This window comes from Phoxinus phoxinus (genome assembly GCF_949152265.1).
Source record: "Phoxinus phoxinus genome assembly, chromosome: 2".
In the NCBI taxonomy this organism is placed as follows: Eukaryota; Metazoa; Chordata; class Actinopteri; order Cypriniformes; family Leuciscidae; genus Phoxinus; species Phoxinus phoxinus.
Window position 1 is genome coordinate 17,987,913 of NC_136877.1, and position 16,212 is coordinate 18,004,124.

Sequence of the window (16,212 nt, forward strand, 5' to 3'; positions counted from 1 at the left end):
ACTGAACACCACAGATTAGATTTCATAATTTGAGTTGTGAAATTGCACCTGGGGAGTAGCGATGAGAATTTTAAAAGTGTCCGTAAATTTAAATAGAAAGGTAATAACAACATAACATAATATAATATTATATAATATTATATTATATTAATTATATTATATTATAATATAATATATAATATATTATATTATATTATATTATATTATATTATATTATATTATATTATATTATATTATATTATATTATATTATATTATATTCCTCCAGAGAGGCGCGTGGTATGAGATTAGTTCTTGATATGTATGAACCGGTTCAAATGTACGATTCACTTGCGAAGGATCGATTCACTAGGACCGATTCAATCACACCAATTTGAATCATTCATTTACAAGATCCGACTCAAAATAACTAGCAGCTATTTGGGGATTCAAGCTTCAGCAACAAATCCAACGGTGGAAAGTTATTCTGCGGTCTGAAACGAGTGGAGGGTAAATATAAAGTAACTTACATGTAGAAAATTTATTCAGTCTTCGAATCAGAATAATAACGAGGCCTTTATTTTGGAGCCTCTAGTAACGTTAACTAAGTTAACGTTAGAAGTTTTTAAGTTAGCTAGCGCGAGATTTACGTTAGGTCACATTAGTGAGGACAGGTAAATATTTGTAACATACAGCCCTTGTAAATGAGTAAATATACATATATTTAAATTAAAAATAGTTATTTGTTACTTCACAGTGCTTAACAAACGAAGCCCTATTGAAACGAAGCCGACCGAAAGAGAGCGCGAGTGCCCGTATCACTGATTCTTGCCAGTGACGTTAACGTTACTTTTAGTGAACCGTACATGAATACTGAAGTAACACCTGCTTTGCTCTTTCGTCAGCTTTCTCATCAGCACTATCTGCTGCTCATCTCAGGGCAGTGAGTCTTTGGAGCTGTTTTTAGAGCAGACAAAGTGCCTTTTGTCGCCTGTGTCGTGCTTAAGCGGCGGGAAAGGCCCGAGGCTCAGCATTAGTGCGCTCAAAGAACTCTCTTGTCAAGTGGGATAGCATTGATGAGTTCTTAGATTGCAGAGAGCTGCTGCCTTATTTAACCAATTTGCCCCATCTGCCCTGCTATGGTTAACAATATCACTCTTTGTGTTTTACTGCTTTGGAAAAAAAAAACTTATAAGGAGTCTCTTTTTTTACAGTCTTTCTTCTTTTCTCAGAAGAACATTAATGAACGTGATTAAGCCTAATGTTCCCTCTTAAGTTATTGCGGTGACATTACCGGACATTTTGTTCTGTTGAAGTAGACTATTCATTTTGTGTTCCAGCATGAAATGTGACTTTGTATTAGACGAGGTATCAGTCACTTTTTTCCCACATTGAGAAATTAAAGGGATAGTTCACTCAAAAAATAAAATTGTCATAATTTCCTTACCCTAATATGTTCTGAAACCTGTATGGGTTTCTTCTGTTGAGCAAAACAATATTTTGAAGAATGTTGGTAATCAAGCAGTTGACGGTAGCCATTGACTTATGACTTAAAAAAATACTACGGAAGTCAATATCTACTGTCAACTACTGGTTACCTAGATTTTGCTAAATATATTCGTTTGTGTTCAACGGAAGAAAGTAACTCATACAGGCTTGGAACAACATGAGACTGAGAGTGAGCAAATGATGACAATATTTAGATTTTTTTGGGTGAAGTGTCCCTTTAATGAAAGATTTCCTAACACTTCCTTAATTACATTTTTAGATCTCAGGTGTTACAAGTGGAAGTGGGTTTTGATTAACAAAGTTAGTCTGCTCTTATTTAGGTTTCTACCTATGCATGTGGGGAAAGATGAATCACCCAAATAAAGCAAAACACCCACATTCATCACTGACAATTGACATGGAAAACTTGTAAATTAGGCAATCAGTATAATACATGCCTATTTCATTTTTTTTGTGATATTTCTAGATTTGATTTCAGTTCAGTATAATTACATCAATATTCATGTTCCTGTGTAGGAGAACCATGAGTGCCAGAAACAGATCCTGCTCTTCCTCTAACCTCCAAGCATGCAGTTCATCATCCTTTACCAGACAGCCTTCTCGTGTGTTGATCGTAGATGCATCGCCGCCCTGGTGGTCAGAGACATGCACTGTTCTGTGTCAGGCCCTGGAAGATTTCTTTTTTCTGGCCAGTAGTCTTGCAGGACCTGTTCGTGTGCCACTGCTTAGCGTGTTTGCCATCAGTATACAGCTGGAGTGCCTTCTACCCTTTGTGGTGAGGATGAGTATGTGTGTATTTGTATCCATGTTTGACTAGGTGCGATACAGTAGGTACTATGTGTTTAATAGACAAATAAAAGTATCTGTGTTCTAATGTCTTCCAACCTGTTCATTCTTTCATCTCATTCTTTTCTCCAGCAAGTTAAGGGAAATTTGACACGTCTGCTGTCCTGTGTAGAGGAGCTGCGTTCTCTGCCTCAGGAGGGCTGTGTTCGGCAACGGGGGGCACTCCTTAAACAGGCAGTGCTGGACAGTCTGCAGCAGTTTAAACAATACATGTGCCATACAGCTCATGGGGACATCAATAGCAACTGTGTGGAGGTGAGAACTTCCACCGCTAAAACTTAAATTGCTTTCAATTGGAAAGCAATTTTTTTTATTTCTTATTAAATATGGGGGGATCTCATGAAGAGGTCAATTTGGTCACATTTAACCCAAAAATCAGTAGATAAAAATAAATGTTTAAAGATAATAAAATCTACAAATAGGACCTCTACATTTTTGCATTGTAAGAGAGATTTTAAGGATAGTTAAGCTATTGTTATCTCATAGTTTTTAGCACTGTAATGTAACATTGAAAAGACCCAATTTTAAGTAAAAGTATTTAAAAATATATATATTGCAATCATTGAATTTATTTAATACACAAATATACATATTCCGAAGGGCCCTGTGTATTACAGTAATGAAACCCATTAAAAAATTATACAATACTAATGCATGACAGACACTAATGAAAGTTGGGGGGTGAAATGTGCTTAAAATAATCTCACAATAATGAGTTCTTCTGATTTTCACCCATAAATGCGTTAGGGTGTATTCACACCGGACGCGAATAGCGTGTCAAATTCGCACCTGCCGCGTCTAGTTATACACTTGAACATTTTCAATGCATTCGCATTGAAAGCGGAATGGACACGTGTCCGAGTTACTACTGTTATAGTGTCACGAAATGTAGTTTTAAGAGTTGTTCAGTCGAGAATGTAGTTGTTTAAAGCTCAAATCTTTGGTTTATTTATAAAGATAGCGCCCATTTAAAAATTTGTATCTGACGTTATGTGAGTTATGTGATCCATAGTTCATAGTTAACATCTGAACAATGTCATTCCTTCTTTCACGCGGGCATTTAGTCATTACAAAATAATTTATTGAGGCCAAACATTTAAAATTACATTATAATCTGAAAAGCGGGCCTGCCCCCGTTTATCACGTCACTTCACCACGTGACAGCAGCAAGCAGGCTCCGATTGGTTAACGCGGCGCGAATTGACGCAGAAGTTCAGATTTTTCATCTCAGGCGGCAGACGCAAATTCGCGTCAAACGCGTGAATGCACAAAAAGCACTATCTAAAATCATTTGCATGTAACACGCGTAACGCGCCAGACGCACAATTCGCGTCTACCGCGCCGCAGGAATTTTTTACGCACGTAACGGGTCTTTGCATTGACTTAACATTGAAATCATTCGTGCCTGACGCACTATTCGCGTCCGGTGTGAACGCACCATTAGGGTGTATTCACACCAGGATAGTCCAGTTCACTTGCTTTGGTCCAGACCAAATACAATGTTGATTTTGTTTTGTTTGGTGTGGTTCGCTTTCACACTGCCCTTTTTGCATAAAAACAAAACCACATGTGTGCTAAAGTCATTAATTCATTGTACAGACATTCTCAAGCAGGGAAAAGCAGGAGGTGCAAAAACAGGCAATTTATGGAGATCTTTCGTAGTGCAATTTTTATTCTTTTACTGATTTGGTGTTATCAGCTAGCTACTAACGCAATATGAAGAAACTTATGAGCATTATATGATACAATGTCATCTATACGATGTTGTAATTAGGTTTTTGCGAAGACAAAGATGTGCTGAAAGACGGTTGCAGCGGAGAAAACATGCTCTTCACTGATAAGCGCTCAAACGTGCGGCTTCTGTCACAGATATCGTGCGAGTCACAATTTTCGCCTGGTTAAATTTAGTCGTTAATCCGCGAATTACATGCATGACTACCACTAATGCCACTAATGTATAGGCATTTCATCACCCCAAATTACATAGTAAAAATCTGACCCTGTCAAAAAAGGTGCAGTGCTTTCTGCAATTGGGTTGGGTCATGTTCACACCTTAAACGAACTGTACCAGAGTTCGTTTGGAACCGGACCGAGACCACCTCTTCAGCTGGGTCTCGTTACGGTTGTTTGGTCCGCACCCGAGTGCGATTGCTGTATTCATACCTGCCCAAAAGATCCGCACCAAGGGGGGAAATGAACTTGAGTTCAATTCAATCGAACCAAACAAGTCAGGTGTGAATACACCCTTAATCCCCTATATAGTAATCAGTCTTGCTGCCCTGGTTACTTAAAAAATCAACATTCACTGCCCTTCGATCTATGGATCTGCTTCTTGGCTTTATTTTAGAGTAATTCACCCCGCTGCTTTGTTTAAACCTCATATAACAAGTAAAACAATTGTCTCGTCTGTATTGGGCCTCTTCAAAGCACAGGCATTCACATTCAGATTTCCTACCAATGAATCCAAAGCTCATTTACCCTCTACTATTAGCCTTGAATGAAGATGTTGGCGCACTGACACAGACCACATGGCCCTCAGCAGCCACTCTCCTCTCAGCAGGCTCCATTAAAACCCAGCACTAATGCCCCACCACAGGAAGCACAGCAGAGGACAAGTGCATTTAATCAGATTATACAGAATATTTTTTGTGCCCTAAATGGGATTATATGGTGTATATGGATTTGGTCTCACTTTGCTGTGACACAAAAGAGCTATTTATAATTATGCTAGAGATGTTTATCATAAGATGAGAGAAATGACAGTAGCTTTGATGTATGCGATTGTAGCAGTCTCTTTGCGACTCTCTCTGTTCAAATATGCAACAGATCATGTAGCAATGATTTGTACAAGTTATTTATGTGGCACAGGGCACAGCTTTGATGATGGATTTACTTGTATCCTAAAATATGTTCTATGGTCTCATATTCTACACACAATTAAACCTCAGGGAAGATGTTTTGTGCTGTGTAGTTTGTGAGTTATTTCCCTCACATTCTGAGTTGGAATGTATATCAACAAGAGAGACAGCTAATGACCACAATCAGCTTTCATCCGTGCAATCATAAAAACAGGGCCATTGGCTTCGTAGCCTTTTGGGTACACTGTGTGAGTATTGTTTGGAAATGTCAGCAAAAATTTGGCATTACTTACGATTTACAGGGAAACAAATGTAGCATATTTTCTCAAAATTGCTTTCTGTTGGCTATTTAAATCTTGAATCCATTTACCAAAAATTGGGTTGATAAAGTGAATTATTACAAACAGACATACCTGATTATTTGATGCTGAGTTTTGACTTATCAACTGCATTCTAACTGCAGAATTTACATTTTTCTAGGTGACTGTATTAACCTGTCAGTCAGGACAGATAGTCCTCAAACAGCTGGAGCAGGGTTTGAAAAACTCTGATCTGATGAGTCTGCGCAGGCTTCTGGTGGTCCACATCACATTACAGCAGAGTCTCTCAGACAGATCTCTAGCCTGTAGCCTTGAGACACCATCTTCAGAAGATGACCAGGAAGGTAGGAGGACATATTTAGTCATAACATATTCTTAGTCAGTGAGAAAGTAGGTGAGCATTGGCCATAATACTCATCAAATATGGTCATTGTGTTCTACAACATCTGCCAACCATTGGATTAACGAAGAGGTCAACAGGCAAACAGACATTTTAATACTTTCAGTATTAAGAAGAAAAAAAAAGCAGTTACATAAAACAACAAATCTCAATTCAAAAGGGGTTATGGGTGATGCTTTGTACTGTGTGCACATTTCTGCCAAATCTCTGAGCCCTCTCTTGTTTTCTGCATAATTACTTTAATTAAGGTTTTGCGGTTGACGGTCTCAGGATTTCATACCACAGACTGCGTTAAATGAGATTCCCAGGGTGAAAGAGCAAACCATACATCAATTCAAAAAACAGTGCCAAACATTCAAATCTCTGTGTGATCTGATAGGTAGTAATTTAGAAATCAAGGGAGGGCCTGGTAAGATGATTCAAATATAGGGCAAGTTTATGTCTGCACATTTATAAACAACATGGAATTATATCTTTGCTTAAAATTAAGGAATCTCTCCTCTCCTCTTCTTTAAAGTAAATCGACTAGTACGGTAAGTGAGTTGCCTGAACGACTTGTTGACCAGTTGGTTTTAAAGAACGATTGTGTCCTTATCCGCAATCTCATTTACATTTAGTTTTTCCAAATAGTACTTTATAATGTATTGGTTTCATTTAATGACTTCTAAAATCTGGGTGGCACATACTTAACACAATAATTTATAGACTGCCGTCATAGTGAGGCATAGTGAGGAATGTAAGATAGTTAATTTAAATTCTAGTTGGTGTGTGGCAGCTTTGGAATTCAGAAGGCCTGTTTAGTTTAAATGTATCAGTTTTCCTCTTCTCTAAGCTGGATACTTAAAGGACAATTCCGGCGCAAAATGAACCTAGGGGTAATTAACACATGGTTACCGAGTCGACCGTTCTCTGGGATGTGTATTCATGATAATCGAATGTAAAGAGTTTTATCTCTAAAAACAGATTAGCTTATAACGCTAGTATATGGGTCATAGAATAAGTAAAAATAAATCGCTAGTTAATACCACTAACAAGGCTGAAAATAGCCTCACACTAACACGGTAGCATAATGAGGGTCCCTACATGCAAACCGAAGCATTGAGAACTGTTACACTTAACATTGAAATGAAATAAAAATGAACAGGAATGCTTTATCACAGCTTAATCCATCTGAATCTCATCTCATTTTAAGCTCTTATTTTAGCCTTCTGACAAATTTTTTGCTGTATGGTAATAGCCCTACCAGTTCATTTGTGTGTGTATAATTGTAAATGTGCGTGAGTGGGTGTGTCTGTTTTGCACTCTTGATGTTTTAAAGTTTCATCTCTTCACACCTGTGCACTTTTTTTCTGCATTGTGGATCCATCCTGCAATTGTAGATTGTACACACAAACATTTTCTGTGTTTTCATATTTTTGGCCATTTCCCATTAATTTCCTATGGCGGTGATTTTTTTTGAAAAGGCTATTAGACTATTTATTTTGTGTTCATATACCAAGTGCCATAAAAGTGTCATAAAAATCCATGCTTACAAATGTATCCTCTTGTGCAGTTTATCACTGTGCCATAACCCCACCCCAATATGTATAAATACACATACACATATTTTAAATATTCACAATGGCTAACAGTAATAGTGAACAGAAGTTCCAGCGTGCCAGTGTTGGCTAGCGTGCCATAGGTTGCTGACCCCTGCTCTAGTGCATTTCCTAATCGACATCAGCTGAGTCGGACGACGTCTTGCCCCCTATGAACACTATCACTTGGGAATAAGGTCTCTAGTGTTCCACTAACCTGTGTTAAACAGACAACAAAACAATGCATTTGAAATGCTTTAATCACGGCAAGGAGGACCTCATGTCAATCACATAGAATCCCCACAACAAAAAGAGTACAACATGGTGCATAGCAAAGGTCACATTATTCATTGCATCATTTTTTTCTAATATGATTCTTCATATGTAATTCGGCAAACCCTTCTCTGTTACTAGGTTAAAGCAAATATGGATATCTTAATTACTTCAGCTTGTTACTCAAGTCATGAGGTTATATATTTAGACAGACATCTAGTCTTGTCCATCTGCATCCGTTATTTTAACACACTCTAACTAATTGTTTTAGTTTTCAAAAGCATATAAATGTTAATCCTGCAAGAAAAAGGAATGTTAGTTCATTAAATGATCAGCTGTTTTCCACACAAAAGCAGTTTATTCAGTGTAGTGAAGCCTCTCCTCCATTGACATCCATAAAAAAAAAAAAAAAAAAAAAAAAAACGGCCTCTGGTCTCCTTCCCTGCGTACTACAGATTTATGTTTTTTTTTTTTTTGCTAACCTTGGAGATGTCAGGGATCAGCCAGGCTCCACCACCACACAATCACTGAGATCACTATCACCTGAGTATTAATCACCAGCACCTGCACGCCATCTGCTCATCACCACAAACACTTATAAGCACACACCTCACTATGGCACGTTGTCTGGTCTCGTAAATGAGTAAAGACTTCCTATGCATCCTTGCTTACATTCAACACTTCGTTGGCAAAGTATCTTCGTCTCCCAGAGTGTGTCTTTTAGTCTCCAGTTTCTCCCAGTTCGTTGTTGTCTTCCGCTTCTTCGTCATGCCTACAAATACTCACCTCTCTTCCAACTCCGGTTTGTGCTTCATCATCCACGGTCTCATTTACCATCTTTACAGAAAGGACAGTCAATATCTCCGGTTATTCATCCTTCATAGACATTCATTCACAACAGTTCCCACCACTGCTATTCACTTTATATTTAATAAACCTGTTTCTCACCTCAACCATCTTGTTTGGAGTATCTGTTTTGTTACAGAAGACCAGACCAACACCGTTGAGAATTAGTTCTCCCGATCCATTCCAGGATCTTGTGGATGCGCTCAAACGAGCACTCACTGTACCCACTTCCGCATCGCCCGTCACCGCCTCTCCTTCACCACCAGTGGCCTCCAGTCCCGTGGCCAACCCGGCGCCCTACTCTGGTTTGGCGGGGGATTGCGACGGATTTCTCCTTCAGTTTTTGCTGGCCATGGAGATCCAGTCGTCCCGCTTCCCCACCGAGAGATCTAAGGTGGCGTTTATTATTTCCCTGCTGACGGGGCGAGCGCTCAATTGGGCCCGGACCCTCTGGAATCAAAATATCCACCGAAACCCACTACCAGGTACACTCTATAATTGGTAAACCTCTCAATAAAAAGAAGGCCCGTTTCTCTGTAGGACCTCTCCATCTGTAAGTTGGACTTCTACATTCTGAATCCATCACTCTACTGGTTCTGGAGAATTCCACCGCTGGTATTATCCTAGGGCGTCTTTGTTAGTTTCCTGAAGTGGGCCGATAGCTGCTTTCCCGAATGCTTCCCACATCTTCCTCAACCGGTGATTCCCCTTCCGATCAACTTCACTTCCATCGAGAGCCCCCTAGAACAGCAGTCTATCGACATTCCAACCTGCTACGCCCCCTTCAGTGATGTCTTCTGTCCCAAACGGACTTCATCGTTGCCACCACACCGGCCATGGGACTGTGCCATCGACCTCCTTCCGGATGCGCCAGTGCCCCATGGTAAAATTTATCCACTGTCTCTTCCTGAACAGAAGGCCATGGAGGAGTACGTGGAAGTGGCTCTACAGCAAGGTTACATATGCCCTTCCACCTCCCCTGCTGCTTCGAGTTTTTTCTTCGTGGCGAAGAAGGACGGAGGTTTGCAGTCCTGCATCGATTATCGAGCAAGTTCTGATACCCACTTCTTCTCGTCCCAGCAGCCCTGGAACAACTTCGTGGAGCAGCCGTGTTCACTAAGTTGGACCTCTGCAGCACGTATAGCCTCATCCGGATATGTGAGGGGGACGAGTGGAAGACAGCCTTTGTGACCCCAACTGGACACTATGAATACTTGGTCATGCCGTACGGCCTGGTAAATGCCCCCTCCATATTCCAGGACTTTATGCATAAGGTGCTCTGGGAATTCCTCCATCGTAGGTGATCATCTACATCGATGACATTCTGATATATTCCCGGAGCTTGGCTGAACATCGCCACCACGTTGTGGAGGTACTCCAACGCCTCCGTGAACATCAGCTCTTCCTTAAAGCCGAGAAATGCTCGTTCCATCAGTCCACCATCCAATTTCTCGGCTACAACATTAGTGAACAAGGCATCCAGATGGACGAGAGGAAGGTGCAAGCTGTTTAAAACTGGCCAAACCCTTCTACCATCAAATAACCAGCGTTTAAAGTTTAAAAAACCTAGGATTTTTAAACTTCTACCGCCGTTTCATTCACAACTACTGCTCCATCACTTCTTCACTCACCAATCTCTTCAAGAATAAGCCCAAGTCTCTGTCCTGGACACCTGTCGCCAGTCAAGCTTTCCAGAGTCTCAAGGATTAATTCACTAATGCTGCGCTCCTAGTCCAACCAGATCCCAATAAAGCGTTCATCGTTGAAGTTGACGCCTCGACCACCGGAGAAGGAGCGGTGCTATCTCAGCAACAGGGGAATCCATCTCGTCTCCATCCATGCGCCGCCTTCTCCAAGAAGTTATCCCCGGCGGAGATTAATTATGACATCGGTAACCGAGAGCTACTGGCAATAAAGCTTGCATTAGAGGAGTGAAGACACTGCTTGGAGAGTGTGTCGGAAAGATTCACGGTACTCACCAACCACAAGAATCTCCAATACCTCCGCGAAGCCAAATGACTCAACCCCAGACAGGCAAGATAGGCTTTATTTTTCACCCGGTTCCACTTCACAATCTCATATCGTCCTGGTACAAATAATTGTAAAGCAGATGCTCTATCCCGTATCCATACTCCTGAAGAGAGACCCGGAGAACCTGAGACCAGACCTACCTCCATCTGAAGGTAATACCTGCATACTTGTAATTATTGACAGATTCTCTAAATCCTACCGTTTGATCCCTCTAAAAGGTTTACCAACGGCCATGATTGACCACTGCGGAGCTCCTCTTCAACCATGTATTTTGGTACTATGGAATTCCAGAAGAAATAGTATCTGATCGAGGTCCCCAGTTTATCTCAAATGGAGAGGATGATCCAAGAGTTTGGTCGCTTTCTACAAACCTTCTGCCACTGCCAACAGATCTCTTTGAACCAATTCTTAGGCTGGGCCGAGTACGCGCAAAACTCCCTCCGTCAGCCTGCCACTGGAATCACTCCCTTCCAGTGCGTGCTCGGCTACCAGCCTCCATTGTTCCCGTGGTCCGGGGAACCCTCCGGTGGCCTCAAGTCTAAATGAGTAAAGACTTCCTATGCATCCTCGCTTACCTTCCACTCCTCGTTGGCAAAGTATCTTCGTCTTCAAGAGAGTGTGTCTCCTAGTCTCCAGTGTCTCCCAATTCGTCCTTGTCCTTGTCTTCGTCTTCTTCGTTGTACCTACAAAGACTTACCTCTCTTCCAACTCCGGTGTGTGCTTCATCATCCACGGTCTCATCTACCATCTTTACAGAAAGGACAGTCAGTATTTCCGGTTCTTCATCCTTCATAGACATTCATCCACAACAGTTCCCGCCACTGCTATTCACTTTATATTTAATAAACCTGTTTCTCACCTCAACCATCTTCTTTCGAGTATCTGTTTCGTTACAGGAGGCTTGTCTTAAGGCGGGCATACACTGTGCGATGTCTGTGTGATTTCAGCAAGGTTACCTACTCACACTGAACGAGTAGATTGCATGCGATGTAAAGCCAAAGCTCAGGATTTATGTGCTCGCACTATACGGTCCGAATGTTGAGGTGTGACTTGACTGCTCACACTATACGTGTGAAATATGCACGATAAACCCCTGTGCCGGGTTGCGCCTATAGACGATATCATGTATCCGGAGATATTGTCAAAACAAGCATCAGCTATCAATATGAAGATGCTTTAGCATTTCCAATTTATGTATTAATCTATTATTATTTTATTATTATTATTATTACTAGGGAAGGCCTAGGCTACTTTTATTATTAAATTGATAGGCTATTATAATTAATTTGCCACGCAATAATTTCATAGCGCATCACCGCATAACCAATGTGCTGTATTAAATATTACATACTGTAGAAGCTTAGGCTATGTTCACACTTAGCGTCTTTTTTGACAAAAAAAAGTTAACAACGGCGTTTTTTTTAGCAAAAAAATAAAAAACGCTGCGCGTTCGGTTACAAATAGCAGCCGAGCGCGTCTTTTGTTGCTATAACAACAGCTGCAACAGTAGTGTGCCCACACAGCCTCTTTGTGATGTATGTTATGATAGAGTTGTGTACTCATATCAAACAGCTCCTTGTGCTCCGAAACAAGGACGATTAGTTTTTCTACCGGCACCGTGTCCATTTTTGTTGTTGTTATGGAAACGACAGGTCTCGCTACTCGCTTGTCATTGGTCAGCTGTCAAAAAGGCGCTTGACGTAGGGCGTTCTTTTCAGAAAAGTTTAACTTTTTTCAACTTTAAAAGACGCTCTGAGCTGCAGAAAAAGACGCCGGCGGTGGCGTTTAAAAAAGCGCTCAGGACTTTTTTGAAAAAACGGTTTACTCCATAGGGTTCTAATGTAGAACAGACGCTGGCAGTTTGAAAAAAGACGCTAAGTGTGAACATAGCCTTACTCCTCCTCATTGAAAATTGTCTAAAACATTTAGGTCGATTACAATGAATTATAGGCATATAATTAATTATTAACAATCTATAATATGCCCGAACACTGCAATAATTAGTCATCAATGAAAATTAAAAACAGCTTTATTTCAAAAACATTGTTTAACAAATTAATAAATGAGGCACGGTGTAGATACATTGCAGGTGGCTTGGAAGACATGGGTAATGGATAATCCATTTTGCAACTGATAATAAAAATCATTTTGAAAATAATAAAGAACTGGAGGTAAGCAACAGTAATTTGTAGCTAGTTTGAACTACAGAACTCAAAGGGCCCCTATTACATTTATAGAGTGCACTCATTATATCCCACATTGCACTGCAATAACAAGTCTACAGCCGATATACACTCAACGGCTGTTCGAACGGCTCGTTTTCATTCACTCCTTCAAGTGAACCATATTAGTGGACTAACATAGGGAATAGTGATTGCGGGTTTAGGAGGCGATTTCGGGATTCAGCCTGGATCTCGAGGGCCAGAGTTGCCCACCCCTGTTCTATATAGTCACAGACGGTTCAGTAATCTGACTGGGCTGTTGTAGTCTGACAGATATGTCTAGTAAAGGGAAGTTCATGTAGTCCATTGTGTTTTGTTGGATCAAGTCCATACCAGCTTTATTATTGATTGAGAGCAGCTAATGGGATAATAACCTTATGTCAGTTCAGCCATACACACACATGCTGAAACACTGACTCTGTTTTGATATAGCTGCCCCACAAAATTAGGTGTGAGCAGCTAGACCGACACTGAGGTCTAGCGTCCCTCCCTGTCTGACATCCTGTTTTTAACTATCAACAGACAAACTCCAGTGTGAGGAGGAGCTCAGAATTAACATTTTGACACTGTGTGCCTGCGGAAGGAAATAAGACTGTGTTTTTGTGTGTGAGAGAGAAAGATAATGTACAGTTGGCTGAGATTGTTTCTGTTTGTATCTTGGTCATGTTCTGTATAAAGTGAACTTATTCAGACTAATTTATTGGAATTTATTTGATTGCTTGGAATTAAATTGATTTGCCATTTTTTTGTCAATGTTGACAGGAAAGGGGCATTTGAACTCAAATAGATTTTCGGTCCTGTTTAATCGCTGTCAGTGTGAACACTTGCGATCATCTTTTCTTCCCTATTGTGAATTTGTGACACATCAAAGTAAAATATTGTTTGATTGGATCGTTGGATCATTGTCTTTTTCTAATTTCTGTGTCTCGTGAGCAGTGTTGTGGGTAACGCGTTATAAAGTAACGCGTTAGAGTACTCTAATTACCTTTTTCGTGAAATGTGTAGCTTAACGCGTTAGTTTTGTGCGTTAAGTAATCAGTAACTTCGTTATTTTTTAAAAAAAGTAATCCGTTATTTTAAGGAAAGAAAAATCCCGAATAAAAAAAATTCCCCAGGATCAAGACAGTGTTTCTGCGCTTCAATACCCCACCACCCTCCAGCTTCATTAAGGCACACGCGCGCAGTCTCTTGCTCTCTCTCTCTCCCGCTCTGCCATGCACGCGCTGCGCGGTTTGGAGCACTGTCTCTGTCTCGCGGGCGCGCTCGCTCTAGATTCCGGGAGATTTTAACTAATTCGCGGGCATCAGTGAGCCGCTATCAATATGCGGGAGACTCCCGGAACTTCCGATAGACTTGGGATGTCTGCATTTCTATACTGAAATAATATCGCCATTATAATTATTGATTTTTTTATTGAAATAATAGCCCATCCGCGCATCTCTACTACCCGGGCTGGGAAGGTGTGGATTTTGATTAATATGTTCTGTGATAATAAATAAATAAAACGCTATGTGGAATAGCCTATGACTGTCTTTCCTGTTATTGTTATCCTGCAGTGTTAATTTAGTCGGATGACTGACGTTATTCATTGCCAGGAGTCACGACTTCTAGGTGCATTTTAAAGGGGGCCGTGTCTGTCAATTAAGCTGCAGTATGTGTGAGGCGCTGCAAACGGCTTTTAATTTTTGGTAACGCATGAGTACTCTAACGCGTTACTTTTATGAATAGATAACGCAGTAACGTTACTGATTACTTTTAATTGATGGTAACGTTGTAACCTAATTAACTACTTTTCAAAGTAACTATACCCAACACTGCTCGTGAGTGACTGACAGGTTTCTGGAGGGGATGGATTATTGCCCAGTTTTTATGATAGTGTTATCAAGAAAGAGATGTCATTGCGAGGGGGAGGGGAAGTCAATGTTTTTGATTCTCCTGCCCATTTAGTTTTAATAGTTAATGGTAAACAAACTTGACTTGCTGTCATTGAAGGAGGCTCAAACCCAAGTTTCGGCTTGAGATCCGAGCCAAACCCCCCATAACAGTACTGTGCAGAGGAAGAATAATAGAAATAGAGAGATGCCTGAAGAATTGTTGCTGGGACAATGCAGTGACTGCTGCTTACTCGTACTGCTTACGCTCATAATGATGATTGACAGGACTGAATGTTTAGGCGAGTTCAGACACTTATTAGACACTGAGACGCTTTGGATGTGACGCATAAAGATCTTTGTTTCACTCAAGCATATATTAATTTTGTCTTATATATTTGTGCCTGTTTTTCTTTATTGTGACAGAATAACCTCTCAGGTTCATGGTTGTTTGTCATGTTTGATTTATGTGTTCATACTTTATAATTATTCAATTTAGAAGCCTAAACTCCTCTGCACCATTTCCATATTGAATTATGGTTAAAGGAATAGATAAAAATGAGAGCAGTTTCTTTCTCAATTCACTCTCACTGCATGGACAAGAATTTCATGAACATTCTGCCCAGCATGTCTTTACGGGTTTGGAACATCAGGTTGAATAAATTATGACAGGATTTTTCATTTCCAATATATAGATGGAAAAATTTGAGGGATGAAAAACCATCTGTGCAGCACTCCATCAAATAAATCTCAGTAGCTAAATGGAGGCCACTCCTGTGTAAAATTCATATGAAAACCCTTTTCTTTTGATAGAAAAAAAAACAGCTACTGTACCTCTCATCACCAGGCTAACACATAAAGTAGGACACCATAATAACCATACTTATAGTAAAGCATCATCATATATTATTATTTATTTAGGTAAAACTTACCGTATGCATATATTACTTGTATGCATACACTCCTTAAAGGGATAGTTCACTCAAAAATTTAAATTCTGTAATAATTTACTTACCCGTATGTTGTTCCAAAACTGAATGAATTTCTTTCTTCCGTTGAACACAAATTAATATATTTTAAAGAATCTAGGCAACCAGATAGTTGACGGTAGTCATTGACTTCCATAGTATTTTTTTCCTACTATGGAAGTCGATGGCTACCGTCAACTGTTTGATTACTAACATTTTTCAAAATATCCTCTTTTTAGTTCAACAGAAGAAAAAAAGGTTTGGAACAAAATAAGGGTGAGTAAATTGCAGAATTAAAATTTTTGGGTGAACTAACCTTTTAAGACCCCATTAAATATTTTGACGAGCATAGTGTTGACATTACCTAGAAGTTAGGGTGGGCCATGCCAAAGGACTTGGAAGAGAATTACTCTGGAAGTTTGGATAACAATACTTGCATTTTTCCCATGACAGATGCTGCATATAAATCTCAGTTCATCAACCCTGAGTAAATCAACCCTGTTTTTTTTAAAC

The 16,212-nt window shown here is 40.1% G+C and overlaps 1 protein-coding gene across 8 annotated transcripts in view; it reads left to right on the forward strand.

The window, feature by feature from the left end:
- Positions 1–344: 344 nt before the first annotated feature.
- m1ap (meiosis 1 associated protein) overlaps positions 345–16,212 on the forward strand; it is a 61,351-nt gene continuing 45,483 nt past the window's right edge. For all 8 annotated transcript variants that reach the window (XR_013796493.1, XR_013796494.1, XR_013796495.1 and 5 more), the window contains exons 1-4: positions 345–488; positions 2,004–2,262; positions 2,406–2,588; positions 5,672–5,855. Coding sequence is in view for 1 of the 8 variants with exons in the window: in XM_079603577.1 (XP_079459703.1) it covers positions 2,011–2,262; positions 2,406–2,588; positions 5,672–5,855 (619 nt within the window). In the remaining 7 variants the exon portion in view is untranslated. The remainder of the gene's footprint in view (positions 489–2,003; positions 2,263–2,405; positions 2,589–5,671; positions 5,856–16,212) is intronic.